At 42.8% G+C, this 9,854-nt stretch overlaps 1 protein-coding gene across 1 annotated transcript; it reads right to left on the bottom strand.

The window, feature by feature from the left end:
- Positions 1-1,247: 1,247 nt before the first annotated feature.
- LOC119571971 lies at positions 1,248-2,962 on the bottom strand. The gene is made up of 3 exons (XM_037919027.1): positions 2,534-2,962; positions 1,942-2,432; positions 1,248-1,815 (listed from the first exon to the last, which is right to left on the bottom strand). Exons 1-3 carry the CDS (start codon positions 2,960-2,962, stop codon positions 1,248-1,250), a joined length of 1,488 nt encoding a protein of 495 aa, XP_037774955.1.
- Positions 2,963-9,854: the final 6,892 nt, after the last annotated feature.

Raw genomic sequence — 9,854 nt, 5'->3', positions numbered from 1 at the left:
TTACGTTGAGTACCGTTAGGTTAGGTGGAGTTTGGTTTGGTTACGTTAACATACGTTTGATTAGCCGACAAACGCATACTCATGAACGCACAGAGGCACACACATACCTATATACAAATGCGTATATAAAAAATCTTATATTAATATATGTATATACATATATAAAAATATATATGTATGTGGCCGCCGAAGAACACCTATGATTTGTCGTTGGGTGTGGGGTGACTGATACCACTGCATAGCACTCGCTTAAGATTTATTCAGTAGCGGTCAAACCTGTTAATTAATACATTGATTATGGGAATGCGTGCATACAATACATAAAACCACTAATAATAACATATATTAGATTATAAGATAAAGAATTTTCCTACAATATTGGATACACACGCATTGCGGGAACAATTAGAATATCAGCTGATTCCAGCATGCTATGGGCGTCTTGACGGCACGGAGGTTCTCCTCGAACTGCCCTCACCCTTTAAACATACATATGCTACGATGTCAAGTAACATTCTACTTCATATGTTAGTTGGGTCACGATCCCACTATCTCCCAGCATCGATCACATGAAGAGCCACCATCACTTCTAAGGGGACGACCCCCCAGGCAAACAAGTTCTGACAGATCAGCTCTTATGGCTGATACGGACCATGTGTTGACCCGGCGGTCACAACCGACTAGGCCTCCTCGAGGAGGTTGTGACACAGAAGATGAATTTTATACAATACAGCCTCTCCAATTGCAGTGTTACAGAATAAGTGATATACAGAATATATGATATACCATAATATGAAGTATGTGATATACCAGCGGCGGCTACACCCTCCCCCCTTTGCTCCACTGTGGAGCAACCAAATAATCCTGGTTAGGATAATGATGCTTCTAAGAGGCATAACTTCACTATGGGTCTGATGAGGATTCCAGAACTAGTCCGGACTTTGGCTTTTCTCACGAGGCCATCTTTACCGGCTATAGCCTCTGTCACCCTCCCTAGCCTCCACTGATTCCTGGGAGTATGTTGTTCAACAATGAGGACAAGGTCTCCTTCCTGAAGATTTCTGGATGGCTTCAGCTGTTTCTGTCTCATCCTCAATGTGTTCAGGTATTCAGCTTTCCATCATCTCCAGAACCTATCTGCTAGGACTTGTGCATGGATCCAAGCTTGCCCATATGTGTTGCCAAGTGAAGCATTGTCATCTGTCTTCACCTGGATACCATCTCCTACATTCATCCTCAGGGCATGGTTAGGGGTTAAAGCTTCTGGTTCTGTGACATCGCCCGGGATCGCGGTAAGAGGGCGGCTGTTCATTGTGGCTTCTACTTCCCATATGAGATGCTGCAGGGAGTTGGAAAACCCACTCAATGCCCCTCTGTTTACATGTGTCATCAATGGACTTGTTCCTAGACCAGGCATGAACTGTTGCTCGGAGCTCCTTTTCAGCTCTCAAGAAGTTTGTTCCTCTATCGGAGTAGATCTTCATAGGGGTTCCTCTATGGGCTATAAAGCACATAAGTGCCTTGAGAAAGGTGCTAGCATCCAGAGACTTTATGTTTTCAATATGGACAGCCCTGGCGCTGAAGCATGTAAAGACACAACCAAATCGCTTCTCTGTGTATCTTTCACATACTACATGAAGTAGTAACGGTGTAACTCGCTCAGTAGGTACATCTCCTTGCCTCTGAGTCAGGGGTTTGCTATTAAATCTCCGGCAGGTGAAACAGTTACGTAGTATTCGGTCAACCAAGGGCCTACCCGCCACTATCCAATATTTCCTATGTAATTCTGCTAAGGTGTGTTCTCTGCTGGAGTGCCTGGCATGGAACACATGAATGTCTTGAACTATTAACGCGGTTACAGGATGATCTTTCGGTAAGATCAACGGCCTTTTAGAATTCTGGTCGATATATTAATCGACTCTCCATCCACCCACACGTAACATGCCCTGGTCATCCAAATGGGGTTCCAGACGATAAAGGCGGCTTGCCTTCAAATTTTTTCCTCTCTTCAATATGTCCAACTCTTCAGCAAAGCAGGTCATTTGCACTTGTCTGATGATAACCATCCTTGCTGCTTGGATCTCAATAATGCTGAGGTTAGAGTCCTGGTGTGAACACATTCTTCTGCATGCTGAACAGAATCTACGTAGCCATGCTACAATTCGCTGCAGCTTGTACCACGAGGAATATCGCTCAAACAGTGGGTCCACAGGTGCAACTTTCCTTGTACCAGCTGCAAATGATATAGTCATATCCTTAACTTCAGGATCATCATTTGAAATCCCAGGAAGTTCTGGTGGAGGCCAGGAGGCTTCAGGTAAGAGGAGAAATTCTGCCCCTTCCTTCCAATCCTTTCTTTGCATTAACTCTATAGCTGATAGTCCTCTGGAAGCAGAATCAGCTTTGTTGAGCTCTGATCTTACATGTCTCCACTGTTGGGGAGATGAATTTTTGTGTATAATCCCCACTCGATTCGTGACGAATGTGTGGAATCGATGGGAGGTGTTTATGATGTACTGCAGGACAATAGTACTATCAGTCCAGAACACGTTGCATCTGATGTGGCTGCCAGGACTGCTGCCGACAACTCCAGTCTGGGGATGGTGGTTGTCTTTATTGGAGCCAGTCTTGTTCTTGCCAACATGAGAGTACAGTGAGTGATGCCCGACACATCTTGTATCCTCAAGTAAGAAACGACTGCAAACGCCTTTGTGGATGCATCACAGAAATGATGTAGCTGCACACTGCCGATTTTTCCAAGATTCATAGGCACTATGCACCTGTTGACACAGAAGCCTTCCAATTCCCTTAATTCACTGAGCCATGCATTCCATTTTACGGAATTCTGTGAGCCAAGGTCTTCATCCCATCCTCGTTGACGTCTCACTTCCTCTTGGTATATCATCTTTGCTCTCACCGTGAATGGGGCTAACAAGCCGAGCGGGTCATATACTGACCCCATGACGCTTAGCATACCTCTTTTTTGAGATTGGCTTGTCCGGTACAGTTACTCTGATCTGAAGCACATCACTCTCTAGGCTCTACAGGACCCCCAAGGCTCTGTCAGTTGGTAGGTCCTGTTTCGTCAGATCAATATCTTTAACAGGAGGACTCCTGTCCTCCTGTGGGATCACAGTAATAACCCTTTTTGAGTTTGACATCCACTTCGTTAAGTGAAAGTCACTGTGTTTTAGGTGGTCCTTCAACTGCTTTGCCTGGTGAATGGCCATTGCTTCATTCTCGACAGACATCAAGAGGTCATCTACATAGAAGTTCCTTTTTACATCTGCTAATTTGGTTTTAGATAGTGTCCTTAGGAGAGCAGATGATGCACATGCGGGACTCCAAACACCTCCAAATAAGTGCACAGTCATGCGATATACTTTTGGCCTCGCAGAGAAATCTCCCTTTGGCCACCACAAGAACCTTAGAACATCACGATCCCTTGGGGTGACCTTTACCTGGTGAAACATAGCCTTGATATCAGCAGCTACTGCAACTCTTCTTTCTCTAAACCGGTGCAGTATGCCCTGCAGGTCATTCATCAAGTCCGGGGCTTGCATGACCTGTTTATTTAGGTTGGTGCCTTCAAAGGAATCAGCACAGTCAAACACTATACATATTTTCTCAGGTTTGTTAGGATTGAATACCGGGTGGTGTGGTAGGTACCATGTCTTCCCTGGCGGTCCTACTCACTTTGCCTGCTCAGCGTGTCCTTCTTGGAGTAACTTCTCCATTTCTGCTACATATTTAGCCTTCAGGATGTCATCCCTTTGAAGACGTGTTTTCAGGCCAGCAAGTCATCTTTTCACCATTATCCAATTGTCTGGAAGCTGGGGCTCAGTTTCCTTAAAGGGAATTGGGAATTCATGATGCCCATCAACCATGGTTCCCTCTTTGTCCCATAAATGTAGGACTTGATAGTCCTCCACTGATCTTCCCTTTTCATCTGTGTGCTCCTCTCCGAGGTCCCAAATTTTTTTTAGCTGATCATCCAAACATGGTGCTCGTGCTGCGGTACAGGGCACTTCACTTATGTAGGTCCCAAAATTTGTTGCTCCCAGTGACCTGCTCACAGGACCGTTAAACGCCCATCCTAAGGGTTCACCTCCTCTCCCCCTTCTGACCTCCAGAGGCATAAGTGCTGAGGGAGCGTTCTGCCCAATCAGTAACTCGACGCTCCAGTCTGGTGGGTTTGCCTGAGTAGGAACCAGGTCTCATAGGTGTGGCCAGCGAGCGGTGTTCAATTGGCTTGCTCTAGCTTTGATCAGACCTTCAGGGAAGGAGTCGAGGACGATCACCTGACGGAGTCGCATAGTGGTATTCTTTCCTGTGTACAGTCCCTTGACCATGGTGTCATGTTTCCTGTGTCAGTGTAGTAATCACCGTTGTGTCTCTTCTCTCCTTTGGCCGAAGCATTTCTACTACCTTGGTGGAACAGAAAGAGTGGGAACTACCGGAGTCCAGCAAGGCACATGTCATCAGGGTTTGACCATCGTTGTCCTCAGCAGCTGTTACTATCACATGAACAATGGGGAGGGCCACCTTGCTCCTTACAGCTTCCACCTGTGCTGTCGGTGTCCTCCGTGAATGGCTGCTTTGTCATTGTTGTTGTGAGGCTGTAGCTTCAACAGTCTGTCCCAGTGTTTCATTTCCCTTATTTTGGGAGGCACTTGAGTATTATGTAACCACTGTGAATGCTTTCCCCCACGCCTTAAAATCGGCTGGTTTCGCCTTAAAATTCTTTATTTTAGTTTGGTTTTTATAAGGCAATGAAGCATCTCCTTGGAGCTGGGCACTACATTTGCTGATGACTTGAATACAGGGCACATTAAAATGGGGGGGGTCTGTACACAAACGACATTGATCACTCGTTTCAGGGTTCAAACATTAGTTTTGTGAATAGTCCTAAAATCTCTAGTTTGTTGTTTTGGAACGGGCATGAATCTCGTTGGGTACGGTATCCACGACCTTAACTTTCGCTCGTCTTGCATCACGGAACTGGGCCTTGGATTTAAAGCCGAGAGTTGTGGCACGCCTGTACGTGTGGTGTCCATCTCCTTCTGTAAAAATTCTTATGTTTTTCAAACGGGAATCTTGATTGCTTTGCCATTCAAATGGCAAAGCCAAATTTGGGTTGGAGTCAATCGTCCATTCTGTCCACCAGGAAATTCACACCACATATGGGTTGCAATAGGTCAATTTCCAATTTCTTTGCAAAATGAATAAGGACGTCAGTTTAGGCACACCTCCGAGATGACCTCATGGACCCCCCTCCCTTACATGTGCCTGCTTGTTTTGCTCTACTCTATGCGACTCATGTACAGATTTTTTATCTCCATATTTTCGATCAAGGATTTTTAGTGCGTCTTTAAGCCCTCCTTCTTTGGCAGTCCTTTCACCTTTGTTCGCAAATTCAAAAAAGCATTCCAGTTTACTGGGGGGTATAGAGTGCAAAGTACTTTTTTGCTCAACCCACACGGAGGTCCAATTTCTCCTAAGGATTACTATCATAGCTCGGTAAGTTTTACTTGCCCAAAATTGTATACTTCCCAAAAGTTTTTTGTCAGCACCTGGATTTGGATGGTTTTGAGTGGAGCGGTTTTCTGGGATTTGCGAATTTTTCTTGGCCGTGTGCTATCAGGCACCATCATCACTTGAAGTTTCAGTAGTGCTGTGTTTTCGAAGTCGTTTAACTCCCCGTTTTTTTTGTCGATGCTCGTGATTTAAATTTAGGTTGAGCAGCTGTCCTCATCACTTGTGGATTTTGAGTGGCTTTTCGTTGCCTTGATTTCCGTTTTTTATTGCCTTGTCGTCACTCAAAGGGTTCTGAGCAGGGGCTCCTATGGCTTTCCTTCCTCACAAGGTCTCTCCCCGATCCCTTTATCTTCTATAATTCATCCATAGGATGAAGGGTCTGCCATGCGACTTTCCAAGTGAGGTCATGCTGGCCAGATTTTTTTATGGGGTAAAGGTCAAAGGAACTTTCCTTCCCCTATGTTCGCTCATTGGATAAGAGGTTCTCCAGATTGATATGAAGCAAACTAGGGACTTCCTTTTCCCCCTTTTGACATTCCAGGGCCAAAGAGGTTCAAGAGGCGTTCTTCACCTGTTCTTCCAACATAGGGTTCCGTTTCAGATCTCTTATATCCTTGTCCGTCCACACAACATTGTCTCTAGCAGTGTCTATTTCCACCTGCATCCTTTCTTGCGTCCACCGACTATTTCCAGTGGGAGACGCTTCTCCTGACATCTGGTCAACACCGTGTGGGTTTCTTGTTTATAATCAATGCAGCACCATGGGTTTTTTACTCTGCAGGAATGCAGCACTGTGGGTATTTGACTCTGCAGGAATGCAGCACTGTGGGCATTTGACTCCGCAAGAATGCGGCAACGTGGGTATTTGACTCCACAGGGATGCAGCAACGTGGGTATTTGACTCTACAAGAATGCAGCACAATGGGTATTTGAGTCTGCAAGAACGCAGCACCGTGGGTATTTGACTCTGCAAGAACGCAGCACCGTGGTATTTGACTCTGCAAGAAGCAGCACTGTGGTTTTTTGATCTGCAAGAATGCAGCCCCCGTGGGTATTTGACTCCTGCAAGAACGCAGCACCTTGGGTATTTGACTCTGCAAGAATGCAGCACCGTGTTTTTTTCACTCCTTAATAAACACAACACTGGGTTTTCAACTCCTTCAAAAACACAACACTTGGGTTTTCAACTCCTATAAAACACAACACTGGGGTTTCAACTCCCTTAATAAACACAACTGTGGTTTTCAATTCCTAATAAAACAAAACCGTGGGTTTTCAATCCTAATGAACACAACACTTGGGTTTTTAATCCTCATACAAAAACACCTGGGTTTAACTCCTTAAAAAAACACAACACTGCACTGGGGTTTTAATCCTTAATAACACAACACCATGGATTTTTACTGTACTGACCAACGCACACTGATTTTCCCAAAAATTTACACGATATCGCAAATTTTTCCCCTTTTTTAGAGTGAAGTGTTTCGCACGCAAGAAACCAACAGTGGGGGCACGGACACTACATCTGTTTTACATTTTTCGTAAATCACGCGAGTAGTTTCCGTAGAGTTTTGTTGACTGGTGGTATTTCAGGATGTCCTCATCCCGTGCTAGCAGCCGCGCGCTGCCCTTTTGCTGTTCGTCGCCGACAGGGACGTTAGGTCGTATTGGTAATTAGCACCCTTTGCGTTTGACTGTGGCCGCCGAAGAACGCCTATGATTTGTCGTTGGTGTGAGGTGATGTACCCCTGCCCAGCACCGCTTTAAGATTTATTCAAATAGCGTCAAACCCGTTAATATACACTGATATAGGAAGCGTGCTACCAAAAATAAAACCACTAATACAACAATATAGTATAAAATAAGAACTTCCTACAAATTGGATACACCGCATTGCGGGAACATTAGAATACAGCTGATTCCAGCATGATATGGGCGTTTGACGGCACGAAGGTTCTCCTGAAACTGCCCTCACCTTTAAAATACATATGCTAAAGAGTCAAGTAACATTCTACTTCATATTTATTTGGTCACGTTCCCACATCTCCAGCATCGATCACATGAAGCCACCATCACTTCTAAGGGAGACCCCCAGCAAACAAGTCTGAAGATCAGTCTTATGGCTGATACGGACCTGGCGGTCAAACCGACTAGGCTCTCGAGGAGGTTGGAAAACAGAAAATGAAATTTTTTACATACAGCTCTCCAATTGCAGTGGTTACAGAATAAGTGATATACGAATTATGATACACCATAATATGAATATGTGATATACCCGCGGCGGCTACAATGTATATGTTTATAAAACATAAAATACACACACCAACTTACACAAACATACACCCTTACACACACACACGTACACCCATACACCACAACACAAAACACACACACACACACACACATGTTTTTGTTTACATTATAAACTATGGAATTATAATATTTGCCTGTAATACATAATGTAGATATGTTTAAACCCCACACATAATATGTATATATTACGGTTACTTTAGGTTAGGGAAAGCAAGGTTAGGGTTTGGTTTGGTTAGGTTTGGTTAGGTTGAGTTTGGTTAGGTTACGTTAAGATAATTTCGTTTAAACAAAATACCCGAAACACATACCAGACGCCAGAGACACCATATAAATAATTATAATTTTTTTTATATATACTATATAAATATTTGTAATGTATATATAAAATAAACACACACACACCACACACACATATATATATATGTTGGGGTGCATATATTTTAAAAAAAAATTAATATAATATATAATATATATATTATTTATATTTATATTAATAATATGTAATAAGATAAGAGATAAATAGAGGTATATAAATTTTCTGAACGGTCATTCTATGGACCGCCCGTATATATCCCCCCCGGGCCTTACATATGCCATTTTTTCCCCTACGGATGAAGGACGGCGTCCACCCTCGTTCCACGGAGGAGGTTACATCTTCGAATGTCACCTAGGTCGCCCCAAAACCCCTCTTTTTATCCATAGTGGGTGAGGATACCCGTCGCGGTGAGGATGCTGCGATCAATAGAAAATGGGAAGCTCATCAAGAGCTACTCACTTGCTTGGCTTCATTTTATTTGTTTAACTTTTTTGTGTGTGTCTATTTTAATAACAGGTTTATATCCTCTTTTAGACGAACCTTAGTTGGAAAAAAAATAGACCACCGCAAATAGAAAAAAAGGAACTTGAAAAGTACTTTTTTTTTTTTTTTTTTTTTTTTTAACTACACTAGGAATATTTCACATCTTATATTTTTTTACAATTTTTCAGTGACTTTATTAACTTGAACCACTGTATATATGTATGTAAATATATACATACAGATAAACAAATACATGTGTGTGAGAGAGAGAGCGCACGTGCGTGCGTGCGTATATATATAAATATAAAAATAAATGATTATATATGATTAATTAGTGAAGTACAGATAGAAAACGGGAAGCCCACCTTCAGCGACTCAACTGCGTGGCGGCGTTTTATTTGATTTACCTTTCTTTTGCGTGGCGGCGTTTTATTTGATTTACCTTTCTTTTAGCGTATCTTAATAAAATAATTTGTCTTGTTTAGACGAACCTTATCGGAAAAGAAATAGATCACCACAAAAACAGTGCATTTGAACTTCATTATGAATATTTCACATTTAAACATTTTTACAATTACACTGAATATTTTATGAACTTGTTTTACGATATATATCTCTATATGTCTCTCTCTCTCTCTCTCTCTCTCTCTCTCTCTCTCTCTCTCTCTCTTTCTCTCTCTATATCTATATATATATATATATATATATATATATATAGTGTGTGTGTGTGTGTGTGTGTGTGTGTGTGTGTGTGTGTGTGTGTGTGGTGTGTGTGTGTGTGTGTGTGTGTGTGCGGCGCGTGCGTATATACATATAGACACAATTAGATATCCATGTGTATGTGTGTGTGAAATATATGTGTTATAATACATACATACATATATATGTGTATGTGTATCCACACACATACACACACACACACACGGAGAGTACAGTCTCGAATCAGTGAAGTACAGATCTTACATGTTAAATACGGAGATCAGGCAATGGGTCGTCTAGGTAAATGTCTTCTCCAAACTAGCAACACTCGTCATGTTCTCGACATCTCGTTATCCAGGCGCAGCGAGTCCTCTCAAAGACTCCTTACCTGCCCGTCCTCATCCTGCTCTCCCTGTGTGAGTGCGTTGTGTGTGTATGCACAGAACTTGTATTGCTGATACACATAACTATAGTACGTATAAATGTACAAATTATACAACATACT

The sequence above is a fragment of the Penaeus monodon genome, unplaced genomic scaffold, assembly GCF_015228065.2.
Source record: "Penaeus monodon isolate SGIC_2016 unplaced genomic scaffold, NSTDA_Pmon_1 PmonScaffold_89, whole genome shotgun sequence".
Lineage (NCBI taxonomy): Eukaryota > Metazoa > Arthropoda > Malacostraca > Decapoda > Penaeidae > Penaeus > Penaeus monodon.
The sequence above is the reverse complement of the archived record's forward strand: the minus strand, read 5'-3'. Positions and strand labels throughout refer to the sequence as shown.

Excerpts from the sequence above, each read along its gene's own strand:
- LOC119571971 (XM_037919027.1), bottom strand. The coding sequence starts at position 2,962 with ATGGGGTCAGTATATGACCCGCTCGGCTTGTTAGCCCCATTCACGGTG. Across the intron at positions 2,433-2,533 it reads CAACGTGTTCTGGACTGATA|TGGAGACATGTAAGATCAGA; the intron begins GTACTATTGTCC and ends TCTCCCCAACAG. Across the intron at positions 1,816-1,941 it reads CATTTGGATGACCAGGGCAT|GCACTCCAGCAGAGAACACA; the intron begins GTTACGTGTGGG and ends GTTCCATGCCAG.